The sequence below is a fragment of the Dreissena polymorpha genome, chromosome 10 (assembly GCF_020536995.1).
Source record: "Dreissena polymorpha isolate Duluth1 chromosome 10, UMN_Dpol_1.0, whole genome shotgun sequence".
Taxonomy (NCBI): Eukaryota; Metazoa; Mollusca; class Bivalvia; order Myida; family Dreissenidae; genus Dreissena; species Dreissena polymorpha.
This window is the reverse complement of record NC_068364.1, coordinates 8,634,030-8,655,548: the sequence shown is the minus strand read 5'-3', so window position 1 is coordinate 8,655,548 and position 21,519 is coordinate 8,634,030. Positions and strand designations below refer to the sequence as shown.

Sequence of the window (21,519 nt, the reverse complement as noted above, 5' to 3'; positions counted from 1 at the left end):
CTCAAACTTCATGTTGTATTTAACTGACTAGGGTTAAATAACATTTGTAAATTATCTTATAATTATTATTAAAATTATACTTTATTGTATCATGTACATAAATTTACATGTATAAAGACATGTTTGTATGAGAGCATGTTGTGGGAACGATGTATTTACAGATGTTACTTTGTACGGGAATGGCATTGATCTTACAAAGACTCTTCGGGAAGTACAACAAGACATGTTTGTGTTTAATACGTCAACACTCACAATTCATGAAGATGACGGCGTGTTGAGGGTGTCATTCCTTGAGATAGGTACATTAATTCCAAACAATGCAGTGTTTTTGACACGACTACTTATCAGCATTTCTCTCTAAAAAGTGGTAACCCACTCTGATAATGTTCCAATTTGTGTTCGTTCACACATGACGTTATGTTTAAGCTTTTGTTTCGTAATGGTCATTGCGGGAAAACGATGACAGTTCGACTAATACAAATAATTTATCTTATTACGAATATAGATGTAGTTATTGTGTCAACAAAATTCACAAAAAAAGGTCACTTAGTTTTAATTGAATAAAAGTACTGTCATTTGTTGAAAATAATTTTTGCAATCCACAGGGATAACGCTCGAAATAGGACAAGGAGCAGGAATGTTGTCATTGGATGCGATTGTACCAAATGCATTCAGCAACGTTACAAAAGGTCTCCTAGGAAATTTTGATAGAGACCCTTTCAATGATTTTGTGTACCCAAATGGGAGTCAGCTTCATTTTAATGCAAGTGATATGGAAATATTTTTTTACGGTCAGGCATGTAAGTAATTGTATAGGCGCTTCTTGTTTTAATGAATTAACCATCTTGGAACTGTTTTGTCTGTATATAAAACTTTAAAAATAAAAAGAAATAAAGAACCAATTTTAATATACTTTTACAAAACCTGTTTTTTATATGAAATATGTGTCATGAATTTGACCCTGATCATGTGCTTTTTGTAGAACTAAGTTTATTGTGTACCAATTTGGATGTTTTGATGAATGTGAAGGAAAGAGAAACTTAATTTCAGGGTCCGTGAATGACAGCTCGTCTGTATTTTTATATGACGACGGAAAGGAACATTCCGATTATCACAACGCTTCCTACATACCGCGTTTCCTTGATACCGTCGACAAAGTAACGCTTGCTGAAGCTGAAAAAGCATGCAACGGCTCAAAGAATAAAGAATGTGTGTTCGACTACGCATTAACCTTGAACGAAAATATTGCGATGATGACGAACAGAAAACGTCAAAGTATTGACGTGAACACAGAAGAAATAGGTACTTAATATTCAGTAGTGTTTATATCGGGTAAATATACAACACAGTCAGTGTGAATCCAAATACAATCAACGTCTAAGGTTATTTATATTAATATGCGTGTTTAATTTTGCAGTACCGACTTGACTGTATCATTTTAAAATAAAATCAACCACTGCAAATATTTGTGCTTCTCTTTTGTCATATTTGAAAGATTATGGCTGAAAACAAAACATTTAAATGATTATGTATTTTCAGCGCAAATTGTGCCAACCATTAATAATACATGTAGCGTAATTGCAAAGGTTGGAGAGCAAATTTCGTGCAGGTTAAAGCTCGATGATGGGTTAGATATAGAAGTTTTGAACAACGTAAATAAAACAGCAACATATAACAGAACGTCAAAGACGCTTTATTTCAGGCAAAAAGATGATCTCCCACACAACATATGGTATAAAGAATAGTAAAAGCCATATTTGCATGCTATACGATAACTTTTAATTTGAACCTTATTACAGTGTTGTAATATTTAAACACGGAAGTTTAAAATCGTAACTAAATGTCAAGTATCGAAAAATAATCAATGCCAATTCATGTTTTTTTTTTATTGTGCATGGTTTCGTTCAGAGTTCCCTAATAATTTTGATAACTTTAATGGCTTGATGATTTATTCAACAAAACTAGTTTATATAATTTTTACTGGACAAGACTTTTCAAGTGTTTGACTTTTCACTTTAGGTTTGTTGCAATCAACGCCGACAGAAAGCAATCTCAGCAGCACACTATACAGGTACAACTATGCACTGGTTGCCGTGACAACGGACGGTGCTCCACGACAGTGCGGCCGGACCCTCGAGAGAATGCATATTTCAAGTACTCTGCATGCGTGTGCGACCCTGGATACACCGGTTGGTAAAAGTTTGATGTTATACATTATAGATAAAATACACTATTGTCAATTGTTCATAACTGATCATGAAAAAAGAATAAGAAAAATATAAGAATGGATTGTGCGAAATCTTGAAATACGTTCATAATTATTTTAAATTATTTGAGATTGATTCGGTTAAAACTAGTCGCCACATAATTGTTCAATGTTATTTGTGCAATAAGTAATGTAATTTAGATTTATATATATACTGAGAAAATTAGGCAATTCTTTGTAATACTTCTGAAATTTGTGTCAAATAAACAAACATACTGCTTTGACATATGGCAGTCGGACATACTGCTTTTTGTTAATTGTCATCAGCTATAAGTGCTTAAATGTCTAAATGATATTATATTAGGAGACGATTGTGACAAACTATATGACTGGTGCGCTGAACGTCCCTGCACCTTTGGAAGAAACTGTACCAGCCTACCATCGAACAAAACATATTTGTGTTCCCCTTGTCCAAACGGATATGCTGCTGAACCAGGGACAAATGATTGCATTGGTACATATGACCCTTAAGTTAATAAAAAATCGTATCTCAATGAAATTATTCACATGATTCATGTTGATGTTGACAAAGAAAACTAAATAGTTATATTCAGTTTCTTTAAATGTATTAACAATAATCAATTATCCGTTAATCGTTGAAGTTGCTAGTATAAGATTTGTTTCTTTGTTACGAAAGTTTTTGTTTGCCAGACATGATACCATTCACCGCAAATGTATGAATTGTTGACATGCAGATATATTTTTGTCTTCCTTAATCATGATATTTTGTTCACATGCTCTTTTATTTATTTGGCATACAAACGGCATTTAATTACGTTTAAATATTCTTATAGATATGAACGAATGCAACTCATCTAATCCCTGCGACCACACGTGTCTTAATACTGAAGGAAGTTACTCGTGCGATTGCGAGCAAGGATTCCGAGTCGATGCAAATAACAAACATAAATGCATCGGTATGTAATGCAAGGATTGTGTTATTCATTTTCTTTGTAATAACAATTTTAAAAATAAAGACACCGTTATGAATGACGTTATTTCAGTCAGAGTTTTTTTTTAATAATAAATTGATTTTTCAATTAGAACAACTAATAGGGCGTCAACTTTATTCCTGGTGTTCTCCGAAGATTTTTATTCGCAAGACACAACTATACAATAAATCACAAAAATGCATGTTCCCTTGCAATAAATCGTGGTTTCAAATAATAAAAGTTCGCTTTGTCCGCATAAGCTGAGTTAAACGTTGATATGTTTATCATAGTCAAATCCTTATAAAATGTATATTTATAGTGAATATTCGTTTCCATCGAATAAGAGTTTTTAACTCTTTGTATATCGTTTATTTATGTGTAAACATTAGTGAATTAATTGTTTTTTCCTTTGTATAGATATCAACGAATGCAACGAGGCTTCTCACAACTGCACTCAGATCTGCAAAAATACGATAGGCAGCTTTTTCTGCAGATGTCAGCTCGGATTTACTTTCGATATGTCTAATTGGACATGCGTGCCAGGTGTCAATAATTGTATTTTTAATATCACTTAAAGAATTATGATTTATGCATAAATTTATGTTTTTAAAGGAATATTAGTGCTACAACATGTATGTGATTATATGACAAATCACTCTGTCAGAAGATTGCAAGAAAACATTATATATAATTTAGAGTTTTATGTTATCACTATCGTATAAAGTATATTAACATTTCAATGGTATGTAATATTTCCATTAAAATGATGTGTATGTATACTCATTATGAACTTATTTCGTGGAAACAGACGATTCTGACCCATGTGCTAACTCAACACTCAACTGCACTCAAACCGCCGGCTGTACCTTTGATACGAACAATGCAACCACGTGCTTCTGTGATGCAGGATTTATTTTTAACAAAATATCACATCAATGCCAAGGTAAGAATATTTCGTTTAATCTTAAGCAAATGCAGTGTATGTATTTTCCATAATGATTATAGCATATATTGTAGTTAAAAACTATTGTGTATGTGTTTCCAGATGTCAACGAATGCTCTCAACATATTTGTGCACAAGACTGCACGAACACGATTGGCAGTTTTCAGTGCAGCTGCATTGCGGGTTACCAGCTAATAAACAAGGTATCATGTGAACGTAAGTATACGCACCCTTTCTTTTAAGCGTAATGGCATAATTATGTTTCAGAAATTAGATTTTATGCTGCCAAAATTACAAAACGAAGCTAGAGTATAGACAGAACTGAAGGATTCTCTGAACTTGAAAGATTTATTTACCAGAACGAATAATTTTAATGCACAAAGACGTGTACAGGTTTTCCATCATAACCACGTAGGAACAAGCACTATATAATTATAAATATAATATAAGAATGGTGTGCATTAAGAGAGATGCAAATCCAAATAACCACTTAAATATATTCGATATCGTCGATCTTTAAAGTATGTGAGGTGCCAAACTGGGGTTTGAACTGTTCACAAACTTGCGACTGTACCGGACGAGGCGCCGAGAGATGCGATCCTGTCAGAGGCTGCGTCTGTTCCAATGGATGGACAGGAAGTTCATGTGACGATGACGTCGACGAATGCAAGGAGCATCCTGGAGTCTGCGAAGATGCTAGGAAGTCCTGTACTAACAACATTGGCTCGTACAGATGTGATTGTTTGAAAGGATACGTTAAAGATGCTGTAGGAAATTGTCGAGGTTTGGTATAATTTATTAAAAGGAATTAAAAATTAAATGTGTCATTTTCTTACGAGTTATATCTGTTTAACCAGCAAATATGTAAATGTTTAAAGCAATTTAATATCACTATTTAAGATAACGTTCTTTCTAAATAAAGACATTAGTAATAAGCAATTATACTCGAACGTGCATCTGCATATAATAACATGTTTTAATAATCTTCACAAGACAGACGCAGGCGCAGTAATAAAATCAAACTGAAAATCATGAACAAAATCGCGATTATATATAAAGTTTTAACGCTGGACATATCTCAAATGCTTTAGTGTGTTCGTATTCTAATTGCCAAGCCCTTGTTTCAGATATAGATGAGTGCTCTGATCCACTGTTGAACGAGTGTAGTCAGACGTGTTTGAATGCTGAAGGCAGCTACACTTGTGGATGTAAACACGGCTACACAGAAGTCAATTCGACACATTGTACAGGTATATTGATTATTTAATTATTACAAAGCTTGATCTTTTGTGGCCGGAAATACGTGGTCAATACGGAATATACTGGTTTCTTGTACCTGAGGTCGGTGGATATTTCCGCTACACAATTTTAACCAATTACTAGTCATCTATATTAAACACTAAACAGTGGGAAGTGTCAGACACAAGATCCTTGGTCTTCACACTGACTGTTCGTTTTCATCCGTTTCTTTTATAATTTTTTGACAATAAGATACCATTCTGGGTAACTTTGCAAATGAGGTGTTACTGTCAAACGCATTTTCTTCTTCTTGTACAAAATGTTGTTGTGGTTTTTTTTGGTAAATACTAAGATGAAGCTTTGTTGTACGTTTTACAAGTACCGTATAATTTATGATTACGGATTTGTATTGCAGACATTAATGAGTGCGATCTAAACTTGGCGGACTGTGAACAGATGTGCGAAAACCATCCAGGATATTACAACTGTTACTGCTATTTCGGATACAGGCTCAACGACGACAGGAATACATGTAGTAAAGGTATGATGTGTCCCTAAATGGCATCTTACAAAGGCGTTTTAAATACATATACATAAAGAATGTTTTTGTGACACACTGAAAATGTCTCAACCTGTTGTTTTTTTTGTCATATTATATATATGATCTTTGAATGGTAATTTTTTAAAGAATGTTTTATGGCTTTTATAATTAACATGACATTGTAACAAAATTCCTATGTATGTGCCGTGGTTAAGTCTTTAACGTTTTTTTATATATTATACTTAATATGAAATATGATTCAGTGAAGGATTTTTGCAAGGAACTTAACAATCTAACATGCGCCGGCTATTGTGAGGTACGAAACAAAACAGCATCATGTCAGTGTCAACAAGGATTTGAACTTGCCCCTGATAAACAAAATTGTGCAGGTATAATTGTTTGGTTGACGTCCTTTTGAAATTCAATACAAATGCATCGCCTGTTCTATGCACTCAAAGTAAGGACAATTTGACGTAGCAATAATTTAACCCATACGGCATAATGCGCTGAAATGCTTAATTGCTTTATCAGGTGTCTAGCGTTAATTATTGTCGAACTCTTAAAAGTGATTTAACCAAAGTCAATTATATGTTTACAATATAATGTTTCAAATGGGTCATATGCTTAATAACAAACAAACATGTTTTCATGCACGTTTAACAGATGTCGATGAATGTGAAGATGGCAATAAATGTTCAACAGGAGCCAACTGTATGAACACTGTCGGCTCATTTGTGTGTGAATGTCCTGTCGGTATGAAGCTGCAAAATAACAAAAGAACATGTAAAGGTGCGTTATATTCGTATTGCAGCATTACAGTAAACAATATATAATTGGAAACATTGAATTCTTTAAAGTCATCGAATTTATTTTTATTATTTTCATAAGCTTTTAAAAGTACACGGTTTACATTCAAAGCTCCTTTTAGAACATGTTTTATTGAGCAAATATAAGTCGTAGCTACCAATTCACCGACTATGTTTAAATTATATAGGATTTTTATTTTTTTAAGAATGTGACAATTATCACTACGGCAAAGATTGTTCACTTACGTGTTCGTGTATCAACGGTGTGTGTAATAGTACTGTAGGTAAGTATTTTTTTTAATTGCTATCAATATTTCAAAAACTGCACACGTTTTACTATTGGTATATAGAAAATAATACCGTATATATGTATTTGACCTTGACAACACTGACAGGACTGTACATCTCATATAATGTGCTACAATATCATTACAACTTCTACTAAAACAACCATTACCTTTGGATACCAATTCTTTTAATAGCAGTACTACTACTACTACTACTACTACTACTACTACTACTACTACTACTACTACTACCACTACTACTACTACTACTACTACTACTACTACTACTACTACTACTACTACTACTACTACTACTACTACTACTACTACTAAGACTACCACCACTACTACTACTACTACTACTACTACTACTACTACTACTACTACTACTACTACTACTACTACTACTACTACTACTACTACTACTACTACTACTACTACTACTACTACTACTTCTACTACTACTACTACTACTTCTACTACTACTACTACTACTACTACTACTACTACTTTTTCTTCTTCTTCTACTACTACTCCTAAAACTAATACAACTACTACTACTACTACTACTACTTCTTCTTCTACTACTACTACTACTACTACTACTACTACTACTACTACTACTACTACTACTACTACTACTACTACTACTACTACTACTACTTCTTCTTCTTCTTCTATTACTAGTTCTATTTCTACTAAAACTAACACTTCTTCTGTTGTGTTATTCAGGCTGCGTGTGTGGTCCGGGCTGGACAGGGATAAGTTGCGACGTTGACGTCGACGAATGCAGAAATAACCAGGTGGTCTGCAATGAGACTAATACCCACTGTTTGAACACGCGGGGCAGCGCCTCGTGTGTCTGTCAAGAGGGTTACACGAAAAACATAGCATCGGGAAAGTGCGAAGGTTGGAACATTGCATTCTTTTATTTTGGACTTGTATCACATTCATATGTTTATTCATCATATAAAAAATAACGCTGTCAAGAGGGCTACAAGAAAATCCTGTCGTCAGAAATCTGCGATGTTTGGGACTTAGCATCGTTCAATTACCCTTTTATATTATTTTATTACATAAATTTAATGTATTTTGTCAAATAAGCATTTAATGTGTATAATCAGTCATTGTCATATGATTGTTTAAAAATGATGCTCGAGCGATGCTTTAAGTTATTAAGTACATATTCCCTGTAAAAGTAAACTAAAAACATCTCTGCCTTTGACTTAAAAACATTCTTTCTATTAACTCGACCGACCCATATTGTTTAATGCCGACCCTATATTTTGCTTGGTATTTTAGGCTGAGATTTTGAAAATGATTGCTAAATTAACGTTTACATATAAATAAAGACATAACACTCAAAGATTTAGAAGATTTCTGTTATTGAACCTCCGTAACAAGGTATAGTAAACAAAAAAGTTAAGACAACCGACTCACCGCATTTGTTGAGTAGGTAATGGACACAATCAACTGGTTTGTTTGTTCTAAATTAAAGTAGACACATTTACCAATGCCATTTGGACAACGTCGTATTCGTGTTATTTACAAAAAAGGTTTACAACACAATATATTATTTCATTTTGTAATGAATGAATGTCTAAACGCTATTAAAACGATTCAGATATGAACGAATGCCAGACTTCTTTCATGAACACGTGTGATCAAGATTGCATCAACACACCTGGAAGTTATCTTTGTAGTTGCAGAGAAGGTTTTGTTTTCAAAAATGGAAAATGTAACGGTATGTGGTTTTAGATAATAAAAAATGTCTTCGTATTATATATTGTATACGTATGAACATTAAAACGTAATACTTGGAGATTCGATATATACATTTTAAACGACTTTGTATGTATGTAATGAGTTGAAAAACGTTTCTTTTTAAAGATATAATTGTGTTTAAAAAATTCATGTAAAATCGTGTACAATCGTGTTAAATTAGCACATAAAAATGTTTTAGTAATATATGGTATTACATTAATATGATTATTTATGTATACAAAATTCAAATAGTACTAATATTTATCTTAGATATTAACGAATGCCTAGGCGGGAACGAATGTCAACAACAATGTGTTAACACTATTGGTAGCTACAGATGCTCTTGTGAATCGGGATTCGTTCTTGAACTTACCGACCGAAAGTCTTGCATTGGTAAGTGTGATATTAAGTGTTTTTTTCATATTATAGAAGAATAGAACTCGCTAGACGTTGGAATATGATGGTATTTAGAGACAGACTGTTTGTGTTATGTGAAAAGAATTATTATAGCTATACAACAAGTGAATTTCAAATTCAAATTATTGTTTTCCTCTGTTTGTTAGCTGAGACAAAGTGTACGTTAAATCAAGCTGCTAACTGCTCTGGTAATGCTACTTGTTCTGTTTCCAACGACGAGGTTATATGTGTTTGTCCTAATGGATACAACGGGACTTATTGTACAGGTAACACTTATCGGATATTAAAAGACATATATGAATGAACATCATTCGTGCTATTTGTTTAATTGAATTCTAATGAAAGGGGTCGTTGCACAGATTTTGGTATGTATTGAAGTTTGTCATTAAATGCTTTATATTGACAAATGTAAACATTGAATCTAAAAAGCTCGAGTAAAAAGTCAAGAATACAATTAAGAAAACGAAAAAAATAACCCTCAACAGGGCTCGAACCACTGACCCCTGGAATCATGGAGTAAAAATCTACCCATTTAGACCACTCGGCCATCCGTGGTAATACAATGAGTGATGTATTTTATACTTTATATAAGCAAATATCTAAGTTTCACAAGATATAACGACAAAACAGACCTCTCCAAATTATTCAAGTGTTTCGCGTTGCAACGCTTTATAATTTTCAGGTTTTTAAATCTTCAAAAGATCGATGTATATAATGGCTATTTTAGAGCATAATTAATGTTAAGTATTACCGTTTCCTCACATATATCATACCTAAAACGCAAATTAACGATTCTGAAACAACAAATGCAGGTTTACTGAAAAATAAGTTATTCTTAAACATTACATTAAAAGTTGTTTTTTTGTTTTGCAGTATCCGACAATGGGCATTTAAATGATACCTTTATGCATGTTATATACCATATGAGTTTATTTATTGAGTTTAAGCTGACTATTTTTTGTCATGTTTATTTTGAAAAATGTACACAAAAAAACTTTGGCACGAACCTATTAATAAAATATGTTTTCTTTTACGAAAGCCTTCATAAAGTTATTACAATTAATACTTATATATGTAAGGTGATTTTTGTAGACATCGACGAGTGTGAAAATGGTAAGGAAACATGTGACCAAAATTGTAACAATACCATAGGTGGATACAATTGCGAGTGTCAAGTTGGATATTTCCTGGAAAACGATAATGCCACGTGCACAGGTAACTATTAATTAGTGTGTATCGGCGTCTCGTATAATGGCTATAAAGAATCTATAAGACAAAACGTATTAACTATGAAGTTGTGTAAATACGTATATGAAATTTATATATTGTATTTATTTTCAAAAGCAAGAATACTGAATTAATTTGTTCATTATAAGCTCATATATATATTGTCGAATAGAATGTCGTTTTTTCAACCGTAAGATCACAATATTGCATTACATTGCACACGATATTCAAAATTAAAGAATATTTCTTTTTCAGAGTGCATGAACTGGACATACGGTGAGATGTGTTCCAGAGAATGTAAATGCAATTTGACCAATACTGAGACTTGCAATCCAACAAACGGAAATTGTACGTGTTTTAAAGGTTGGCATGGTGGACTGTGCAACGATGACGTCAACGAATGTACGTCCACTCCAAACGAGTGTCCCACCAATTCCCAATGTATAAACTTATCAGGCAGTTTTACATGCGAATGTGACGCTGGACATCTCAAGAACAGCTCTGGTCTGTGTCAAGGTAGGTAAAATGACGTTTTATTTACGGCGTAGTTTGAAGCGAGGATATATTTGTAATAGTTAAAACCAAATAATAAAGTCAAAACTTTTGCCGATTTTTGTTTTTGTCAGCGAACAGATTATTAAATGTCTTTAATGTAGAAAAATCAATAACGTTTACATACTCATCAAAAACCTCCAGAGCCCGTATTCATCATCTCAAACCTAGCAACACATTCTTAGCCGGTAGAGACTATACTTTAAATGAAGAAAACAACGTTCATAGTTTTATATACCAGTCATACATAAATTGCTTCAAATAAAAAAAATGTTTAGTTAAAGGGAGTTGTTAAAGATGTGTTCTACTTAAATAACAGTACAGTTTTAAAAAATTATGTTGTACTTTTAGACTTTAGTCTAAGAATTAGTTAGTGCATATGGGCCCTGGTCTAGCAGTCGACCACGACGTATTAAACAAAATGGGCGTTTCGCGTACTTCATTTGCGTCGTAGACCATTTGTGTGTTTTAACAAATAACCAAATTTCAATTACTTATCCGTTTTAAAAATGTACTCGTATAATTATTTTAATTATATGTTTTTTTATTTACATAAGAAATTGTGTGTGATAAATGATATTTCTTTTCAAGCGTGTCCTCAAGGTCGTTTTGGCAAAGGCTGTACAAGCACCTGTTTGTGTGATATGGCACATACATCCGTGTGCAATCCAGTAAACGGAAGCTGTACGTGTGACGCAGGATGGACTGGCCCCGAATGTAAAACAGATGTCGACGAGTGTGTGTCAGCTAATGGCTTCAAATGTCCTGCAAACTCGACATGCGTCGATGCTATTGGTAGTTACAAGTGTGATTGTGACCCGGGTTTCAAAATGAGCAGCAAAGGCGATAGCTGTACAGGTAACGATTGTAGTTAAATTTATGTGTCAATTTTGCTTTTACATATTGTGTTTGCTTTTGTGAATAATCCAATCCAGAAATTTCAGAAACACGCCAAACACTTTAACGGACGATTATAATTTATCTGTTCAAAACGATCTTTTTAAACCCGCATTATTTTGCATCGACTGTTCTAAGACGGTGACCCAACTTTAAACGGGACAGATTAAAAGACGTATAAATTTGAAATTATTATTTCCAGCCAATACAAAACATGAACATTCAAAAGTAGTTTCCTAAGATCCCGTTTAGCAACTTTAAAAATCCAGGTTAACTTTTGTCGGCGGATGTCAACATCTATACATTCACCGACACGTGAATTAAAGGACAAACAAACAGATAATTTTCTTAACCCGTTTAATTATTGTCGAACGACAAACGAAAACACTAATAGTCTCCTGTTCAAAATATGTATGGTTAGTAAAAGTATTGAAATTATTCTTCACAAATCCAGCTTTAACAATTAAAGGGCTATTTACTTAACAACTCCATTTCAAACTAAAGAGTTCAGTATCAACCAATAAGTCTCGGTATATCACTCTTTCTGTAAAGACCTCGATGAAGGCAAATAGATTAGAGTCGTATGTTGTAACATTTCATAGGCTTTTGATAGAGAATGGCACGCCGGACTAATTCGCAAGCTACAACTAAGTGGTATCTCGGGCAATGTTTCATCTTTGTTACAAGATTATCTTGATGCATGAAGACGGTGTGTTGTAATTTCCGTTTGATAATCTGACTCATTGCCAATCAATGCTGGTGTCCCTCAAGGGTCCATATTAGGGCCTCGCCTTTTTCTTATATACTCAAATTACATTGTGCGAGATATTCACTGCCCGGTGCGCCTGTTTGCAAACGATACTGCGCGTCATATAACCGTGGACAATCTGGTTGATGCAGCTACTCAACTATGATCTTGAAAAACTCCATTCCTTGGCCGAGTGTTGGTTATTTTCAATCCATCTAAAAGCCATAGAATTCTCTAGAAAAATCGACCGCCCGATTCACCCTCTCTGTTCCTCAACGACTTCAAAATCAATGAGGTTTTGTCTAATAAGCATACAGACCTAAACTTGTTTAACTCTTGAGCTTAGCATGGCAGAGAATCAATCTAATGACAATTTTTAAATTCATCCTCGATACAAAGTCTCTACTTAACGTATAAACGACATTTATTAGACCAATTCATGAATACGCTGATGTAGTTTGGGAAATTTTAACTAGACAGAATGGATAAGAACTTGAAAAGATTCAGCAGGAAGCACCACGGATATTTAGGGTGGAACATGTCAAGCATCAGTGCAAAATTTTTATAGTGAAACGTGTTTTGAGCCATAAAACATAGGAAAACTTAACATATACTAACTTTCTTCTCAAGATGTATAATTCCCGATTATCCTCGTATATGTTTGCACTGATCCCCTCTTGCGTGGATGAAAGAATAGCATATCCATTTCGTTATTCCGACAGTGTACGCAGCATTCCATGTAAATCACAGCTTTGATCACGATCCTTCTTACCATCAACTATAAACCTATGGAACGCCCTACCGGAACCTGTTAGATCTGCACCTTCTAACTAGACCTTCAAAGCGAACCTAAACAAAGCCAAAAAATCCCCATGCACTACTACGATAGTGAGGGAACGCTTAATATTCATCACGCACATTTGCGAATGTATTGTAGCACTTTAAATGATCATGAGTACGCAAAAACATATTGGATAGCCCATATTGCCAATGCGGGGCGATTAGAGAAACATATCACCTTTTCTAAATGTGTTCAATTTATAATGAAAACAAGAGCAATCCTGTTAGACAATCTGTCCAGTTTCGAACCAATAACTGTGCAACTTCTTCTCTTTGGTGTCAGAGACGAATCATACGAAGAAAATTATCTGGTATTCAAACATGTTAAGTCTTTCATCCGAGATGGTCATATACTTTAACACTACCTCATCTCATGAAAACACCTTATCCTGCTAACGATACCCCGCCTCGCAACTGTTGCTTTTCTTATCGCAACTTTCTAAAGTTGCGAAAACTCTGCCAATTTAATCTCTTTCTTATCAGATAGAGCGTATAACACATTAATATTGCTGATGTATATAAACGTAATATCTATAGTTTTTAATATGCTATATAATTCCTTCATTCTTTAACTGTATATTTATATATACCTTTATGCTTCACTATTTATGTTTTTACACTGTGTACATTGCAGTAACATGCTTTTTTGTTAACACCTTATCAGCAGCAGTTCCAAATGACAGAAGAGAGAAGCTTTGAGCTTTTTTCTCAACAATTTCAATGCAGTCCTAATGTTAAGAATATTTTGTCCAAAGTAGCATGTATGTTTGTTTTGTATTATATTGCTAACATGTATTCTACAAAATGCTTAATACGTATTTATTAAACCAAACTATCTGAAATTGATATGTTTTCAGAGTGTTCAGACAACACTTACGGTAGCAAATGTTTCAATACGTGCGCATGCGTTAAGGAGCACACACTTTCCCACACCCAGTCATGTGACACTATCAATGGAACATGCAAGTGCACTGGGAACTGGACGGGGAATACTTGCCAAATCGATGTAGACGAGTGCCAAGAAGATGTGTGTAAGGATCAAAACGCCGTATGTGTCAACACTGATGGTTCTTATGCTTGCTACTGCAAGAAAGGCTTTGTAAAAGACGATGTTACCAAAACGTGTTCGAATGTTGCGACTGGTATAACACTTATGTATTATTATTAAGTTTAAATGTGTATTATTAGAACATTAACAAGGACTTTGCAATTGGTACAAACGCGTATGTACAAGACAGTGTGCAAAAGCCGATATCATTTTGTTGATCTTAACAACAATGCTATGGTTTGTGTAGGGTCCGTTAAAATGATTACGCGTTTCACAATTTGGTAGTTCCAGGAAAGAAAATAGACCTGCAGGTCACACTGAAAATTGAAGATCGAAGTGTAAATCTTACATCAGACAGGGATTTTGCAGTGGTTGCTGAAAAAGTTACATTATCGGTATGTACTGACGGCATGTGCTTTATATTTAGTTAATTACGATTCCATATCATGGAAAACGCAATAAATTAAAAACGACCTTCGTTTAAATTTCATTAAATGGTGCATAATGGTCTGATAACAAGGTAATTATAGAAGTTCAAGTACGTGTTTTCTTAAAAAAAGGGGATGACGACTTGTGATTGTGTTTTTTACGAGCGTATATAAAACAAAAGCTTGTTATTTAGCCATACAATTTAAACATCTAGGTAAGATATTTTCTAACTTAACGTCAAAGCTTTTAAGGACAACTATGTCCGGAATTTAACATCATGCGATGTGTCTGTCAAAGAATATAAGGCTATGAACATGTTCAGTATTTGATCATCAAACGTTAAGGTTAACATTAATTTTTGTTTTGTATTTTGAGACGATATTATAAAGTATCAAAATTCTGGTTCCATAGATTATTTATTTTTAATAATTGTGTAAACGTTTTAACAAACACGATGTTTTTTTACTGATTACACTTGAAATGTTTGTTTATTTTGTACTACACTCGTTTCATTGCAGCTAAGAATCTACCTGATGCGGTTTATTACTAATTTCAAAATTGTCATAAACGATCTACGGTATGTTGCTTAATATGCGATTGTTTCATGTTTGTACGTTCTTTATACTGGAATGCAATCATTGAAAATCATGGATATCAAATCATACTTTGAATATGGTTTTAAATATTATATTTTTATGCTTCTCTTTGTTATCGATTTTACAGGAACGGAAGCCTAGTTGTAGATTTCACGCTTGTTTACGACACTGCTGATGGGGTTACAAAAGTACTTGTCGATCTTGCAAATGGAACAAACTTCACGTATGACAGAATGCCTGTTAAAGTCATTTCAGGTGGGTGAATATTTGTGCTCAACAAAATCAGCTACTGCAAAATGAATCAGTCAATATGCTAAATATAATGTTGTTTAGTTCATTTTAAGCAATCCAGCTAAATGCCGCAGTATATAACCGAATGAGGTTCACGCGTGTGAAACTTTTTATGTTAGAACTTAGAACACTAAGTAGTCTATTAAACACTCGACATTATCTTAAATTCAAAAACTGGTTTCTACAACTTATCACTATTATTTTAATTTTCATGAGCAGAACAACTTTCTAACGCGACCGTGCTTTGTGGATTGTACGAGAAGATTAGAGGTCCCTGTGAATACGGGACGGAGTGTAACGTAACAGGCGGTGTGCCTTCGTGCGTAGCGAACATTGTGCCAACGGGTACGTATAACTTTTATTTTTACTCCAACCTTTTGTATCATCCAATATTTTGAAATAAATGATAAAAATAAATTTGAACAATGACAGCAGGTATAACACTTGCATTAGTAAAAAACATTTCAAAACAATACATTGTCGCTATTACGTTACACACTTATTGTTTGATATTACTTTTTTTTAATAATGACTGATATCCTTAAACCTTCGTTATTAAATATCGATTGATTGATTTTTATGTTAAAGCTTGGAATAATTATAATATGTTATATTATTTAACCAAATAATTTCATGTTAAGTTTTAGATATGTATAGAATTGTTTTCATTTTAACACTGTCTCAGAACATAATTATTGTGAGCGTATTAACATTGATGTCAGCACATGTGTACATAATTGCATAGGTGAAGTCATTCAGTTTTTAGAAGATAGTATGTATAACACAAAGTTTATAGCTAGCAATTGTATATGGTTGTCAATAAATTCGTTCTCAAAAATTGTGATACCAAATAAATGTTTCGGTTTAACGTGGAATTTAAATAGTTTTAATTAGGAAACATCAAGAGCATAATAATAATGTTACCGTTATTGCCTTGTAATCAATGAAGATGAACGTTGGTGTTTCTTTATAGTATATCATCCCATAAAATTCTTGTTTTCTGTCTGTAATTAAGTGCCACGCTGATTGTTGTTTCTGTTATGAGCAGTATTACATACTTTAACTATGTCGTCCTTTATCTTTCAGACAAAATTTATATTATAATTGCTGCTTCTCTGACAAACAATAAATCAAACTATAGATTATTGTTTTCTGTCTGTCAGGCAATTAAAATCTTTTCGTTGGTGCTTGTCTGAAGAACAATTTATCATATACAGAATATATTACTGATAATATTTTAGACAACGTCAAGCTGATCGTTGGTGTTTCTCTGACAAACCATATTTGTTGTAAAGTGACTGCAAGACAATGCCAAGATTTTCGATTGTGTTTCTATGACGAGCAATTTATCATATTGAAACTATGTTACCTATTATATTTCAGACAATGTCAAGCTGATCATAGGTGTTTCTGTGGCGGGAGGTCTGATTCTGGGTATAGGAATTTTTACATCGATATGTATTGTGATCAAAAGGAAAGCGAGGAACGCCGAAAAGCATAGCCAAAGGCGGGATAATCTCAATCGGTACAATAAGTAAAAGAACCTATTTATTGTTCAGTGTCTTTACATTATAAGGTATTAGAACTGCAATGAACCGTAATGAAAAATCGACTTGTTTCGTATATGACCGTCACATCGCACATTATACAATTGGGTGGGAAAAACTTGACAAGTTCAATCAAAACTACTTTGCATAGATATTGAAGGCAGGCATAAGCATGCTTTGATTTGTCTAAGCTTACTTTTTCGAACATGATTTAAGATATGCGCTGAAAAGCACGTTTAATGAAAATCATCGAATTGTGTATTTTGTATGGGTTAATAATTGGGTTTAATAAGTATTCTGTCAAAACAATAATAGTGTGATTGTATAGTCCGAGATTGACACGATTTTTATTTAATTTATTCATTTTTATTCTGTGAACTTTTTTTAAAAAGATACTAGATTATGTCGAATACCTTAAGTTGAAGGTTGTTTCAGATTCCGAGAATAGTCCCGGAAGAGAACCCAGGTACTACTGGGTGATGATATACAGAACAAAGGAAATAAATGCCAAGAAATTAAAAACTATTGAACAAGTTTTTCTAGATTTGCTGTGAATTTCGACTCAACCAAATCAGGTTCAAAGTGTATATATACATAATTTTCATTTAGTTTTATTATATTTGAACTCTGAATCTGAAACCATTATTGTATATTGATTTTAATACTTGTCTAAGGACTATTATGAAATGTCACATGACATTTTCATCGTTTGAAAAATATGCTTTGTATAGTTTAGTGTTTATATTTATTTTTTTTTGTTAGCTGTTGTTGTTTTTTCAATTTATGTTTTGAATAATGTAACATGACGACTACTGTAGAACTACCAACAATATTTGTAAAATATTTAATAAAGATAGTTATTATTAAAATACAAAAACTCATTTCACACGTTTGCTATTATTGATTGCCGTCACAGGGATTCTATTATGTATAATTGAAAAAAAGAGATTTTAACTTACTTGTTCATTACATTGATTAACGAAGTGACCAGTACTTTATAATTTACAAAAATAAACTAAAATGCCATTTATATATACGCTATAAATTAAAATGGTCACTTCGTATTTGTATAGGATCTGGTTATCTTTTGTGAGAATGTTTTCTTCAATACGATGATGTATGAACTTTATTTGTTGTTGGGCGTCGTTTACTTTGCTTAATAAATAATACTAATAATAACGTGTTTCATATGCAGGCGTAACTCATATTTTAATGTAAATACACTGCAATATTAAATCTATATTTTTGTTTAATAATAAAAAAGATCATTTTTATAAATAACTGTTTTTCTTGTTTGGATCTGGTTGTATATTTCTTTTTTTAATAAATCATATAATATTGTGTGTGTTGATAATTACATCCCACTACTACATCCAACTAATCGGTTGGAATGCAATCACTTCCCATTAATAAACAAGAGCTGCCTCCATCGGACGACATATGCCTCCGAAAAACGCTTTTTCGAAACCTAAACGCAGATTTCAAACCTAAACGCGGACTCTAAGTTCAAGGTCAAGTGGTCAAAATTTGTGTGCATATGGAAAGTCCTTGTCCATATACACATGTATACCAAATATGAAGGTTACATCTGAAGCGACATAGAAGTTATGAGCATTTTTCGAAACCTAAACGCAAAAATGTGACGGACAGACGGACAGTGCGATCACTATACGCCCACCTTCGGGGGCATAAATCCCTGAAGCTGCTTATACGAGTACTGATGTCGCTGCCATATTTGACCGAATTAAGATTCCCATGACAACCAGTAAAACAGCCATGGTCAAATAATCGGCTGAAATAGACTTATCACCGCGTTAAGATCCTAGATAGCAACCGATGTATCGAGAAAAATGTATGTGTTATGTAGCTATTATCTGTATATATTCATACAATGCAATGTACTTAAAGCCGCTTAATTCAGCGGAGTTGTTTCATTGAATACTGAAGATGTGTGTCCCAACATAACGTGGTTAAATGGTAAATTACGGTTTTATGTTCTCCAATGTTAGTCAAACGCAATGAAATATATATTTATTTCCAGTTTACAATCAAAAAGTATAATCTGCAAAAGCTGTTATCATAAATTATCGTAACTTAATACCAGTTATGCCTTTACTTTGGAGGGTATTTTCAATAAGTACGAAATATATAAAGTAACAAATACATATAACTGAGGACCTTATATTGACATTATAGTGTCAAACAAGTCAACCGTAAATGGACGTAAGACGTTGCGTTGACATCCGTCCAACTTTTGCGGCCCGACTGGTAGGTCACTGTTATGCAAGGTTCGAAGTAATCTATGCACTTTCTTACATTATACCGGGTATTTTATGTGTATATGATAGCAAATTTACAAACATAAACATAATTCATTAACGTGCGTATTAAAGATGTATTTTATATGTTGTTTAAATAGTTTTTTCACCCATTTCTTGAAGTTGTTTATTTTGAACAGCGCGCGACAATTGACATGACGCCTGGACGATGATCGCGTCGCCTACTTAATCACGTGGCTCAGCGGGTAGCAAACCTACACAAGCTAACACCAAAATGGCTTCTTTGCCTTTAGACTGCATATAGATTAACTCGATATTCCTGATGATTTTTATGGACTTTTGGACACCATATAACACTTGTAAAAGTGGTTTGTGTCATGTAGTTTTTCTGCAAATGCAAAAATATACGTTTATAGAGAACATCAGCTATTTATAACGGGTTTTTCGGTACATGAAACACGCTCTCATACGCTTGCGCGCTTACCGAAAACGAACCTGATACTCTACCTCTAAAGGTGGTATTAGCAATATATTAACACTTCTTCACCGGTATTTACCCATGTTATTTACAAAAATATTAACGAAACACCACCCCCCCCCCCCCCGTGTATTTGACACGAAATAGCGCTTTAAAACTGGGATTTCTGTGAAGTTAAACGTTCTTTCTGACACCGAGTGGGTACCAAAATCCCGCATGTTATTACGTATAAAAGTGATATTAATAATATTAAACATATTATGGGATATTTATCAATCACTATAATTGAAATTGCAAGACAACACAATCAGTTTGGTCATAGTCTGATATAAAGTAGCGTTGTATGAAGGGGAATTCGGTAAAGCTACCAGTATCAGACGCTCGCGCAAGTACCGACTTCCCACAAGTTAACGCATTTATTGGTTATATCAGTAATTATAACTGTTATACAATGGCATTTATCGATACGTTTTTATTTAAATATTAACATAAAATCGTTTTCACATGTTTCTGACACACAAAAAACTCGATTTATAACGGGAATTTCGTTAACTTACGCAAAGTGGGTATCAATATTCTCTATTATTCTACATGCATACGTGATATAATTCATACTTAATAATGCGTAGTTATTGCTTAGAAGACATGTCAAGTTTTTGAAACAAATTAGTGTTGTATAAGAGTGATCTCGGTAATTCTTCACGTTGAAGCTTCCACTCGCTCTTGTCAAGACCGCATTTCCGCGTTGGAGATGGTATATATTTAATTAATGTAACTTATCTTTCTGGAGTTACATTAACCCTATTTACACCGTTTTTGTCATACTTCAATCCCGTTTTTTTTTCAAACAAAATAAACGAAACTCGTTGAAAAAAGAGAATTACCGGTAGGCATTCGATCGCCAAGTGTGGATTAAAAGCGTTCATTGGTGACACCACATGTGTAGATACCGTTATTAAGATAAGATATCACGTGTAACCTCTTACTAACATGTATAATGGCAATAAAGTGCATTACTATCAGAGAAATAAAACACGGCATGAATTAGGCTTCATGCTGTTTTATTTCTCTTAAAGTAATGCAGATGAACATTGCTTCTATTAATCACCTAGTAACTGATAAAACTATTAAAAAACAAAAACTATTATGTGATGATGAGATCGATAACATAAACTATTTAAATCTGCTAGTTGATTCGATAAAACGATATTGTTATTGTCTTTGACAGTGTTGACGTTCAGTTGTTCGTGGGGGCGACCGCATGCATTTATACATCTCTTACACTTCTCAAGATCTCTTTTCGGCTTTGGAAACGATATATATTCAATGCCACCAACTAATCTTTCAGGATATCGATTGTCCGAGTTACATAATCCCCATTGAAACCGTTTA

The 21,519-nt window shown here is 33.5% G+C and overlaps 2 protein-coding genes across 10 annotated transcripts in view; one reads left to right on the top strand and one right to left on the bottom strand.

Moving 5' to 3' along the window:
- The window catches only part of LOC127848005 (uncharacterized), a 139,760-nt gene extending 121,068 nt beyond the window's left edge, over positions 1-18,692 (top strand). For 6 of the 7 annotated variants that reach the window (XM_052380273.1, XM_052380274.1, XM_052380272.1 and 3 more), the window contains 30 exons: positions 162-299; positions 606-800; positions 1,051-1,302; positions 1,540-1,732; positions 2,020-2,189; positions 2,571-2,720; positions 3,061-3,183; positions 3,616-3,741; positions 4,007-4,141; positions 4,244-4,357; positions 4,664-4,924; positions 5,269-5,391; positions 5,796-5,921; positions 6,185-6,310; positions 6,585-6,710; positions 6,934-7,011; positions 7,747-7,923; positions 8,639-8,758; positions 9,049-9,171; positions 9,342-9,461; positions 10,288-10,410; positions 10,678-10,938; positions 11,566-11,832; positions 14,317-14,601; positions 14,793-14,902; positions 15,455-15,513; positions 15,660-15,787; positions 16,043-16,168; positions 17,207-17,357; positions 17,806-18,692. In XM_052380273.1, coding sequence (XP_052236233.1) covers positions 162-299; positions 606-800; positions 1,051-1,302; positions 1,540-1,732; positions 2,020-2,189; positions 2,571-2,720; positions 3,061-3,183; positions 3,616-3,741; positions 4,007-4,141; positions 4,244-4,357; positions 4,664-4,924; positions 5,269-5,391; positions 5,796-5,921; positions 6,185-6,310; positions 6,585-6,710; positions 6,934-7,011; positions 7,747-7,923; positions 8,639-8,758; positions 9,049-9,171; positions 9,342-9,461; positions 10,288-10,410; positions 10,678-10,938; positions 11,566-11,832; positions 14,317-14,601; positions 14,793-14,902; positions 15,455-15,513; positions 15,660-15,787; positions 16,043-16,168; positions 17,207-17,357; positions 17,806-17,818 — 4,499 coding nt within the window. In that variant the 3' untranslated portion in view covers positions 17,819-18,692. The remainder of the gene's footprint in view (positions 1-161; positions 300-605; positions 801-1,050; positions 1,303-1,539; positions 1,733-2,019; positions 2,190-2,570; positions 2,721-3,060; positions 3,184-3,615; positions 3,742-4,006; positions 4,142-4,243; positions 4,358-4,663; positions 4,925-5,268; positions 5,392-5,795; positions 5,922-6,184; positions 6,311-6,584; positions 6,711-6,933; positions 7,012-7,746; positions 7,924-8,638; positions 8,759-9,048; positions 9,172-9,341; positions 9,462-10,287; positions 10,411-10,677; positions 10,939-11,565; positions 11,833-14,316; positions 14,602-14,792; positions 14,903-15,454; positions 15,514-15,659; positions 15,788-16,042; positions 16,169-17,206; positions 17,358-17,805) is intronic. The other variant, XM_052380275.1, reaches the window with a different exon arrangement.
- The window catches only part of LOC127848007 (dynein axonemal assembly factor 11-like), a 234,516-nt gene that overhangs the window by 187,020 nt on the left and 25,977 nt on the right, over positions 1-21,519 (bottom strand). The gene's annotated exons all lie outside the window — the stretch shown is intronic.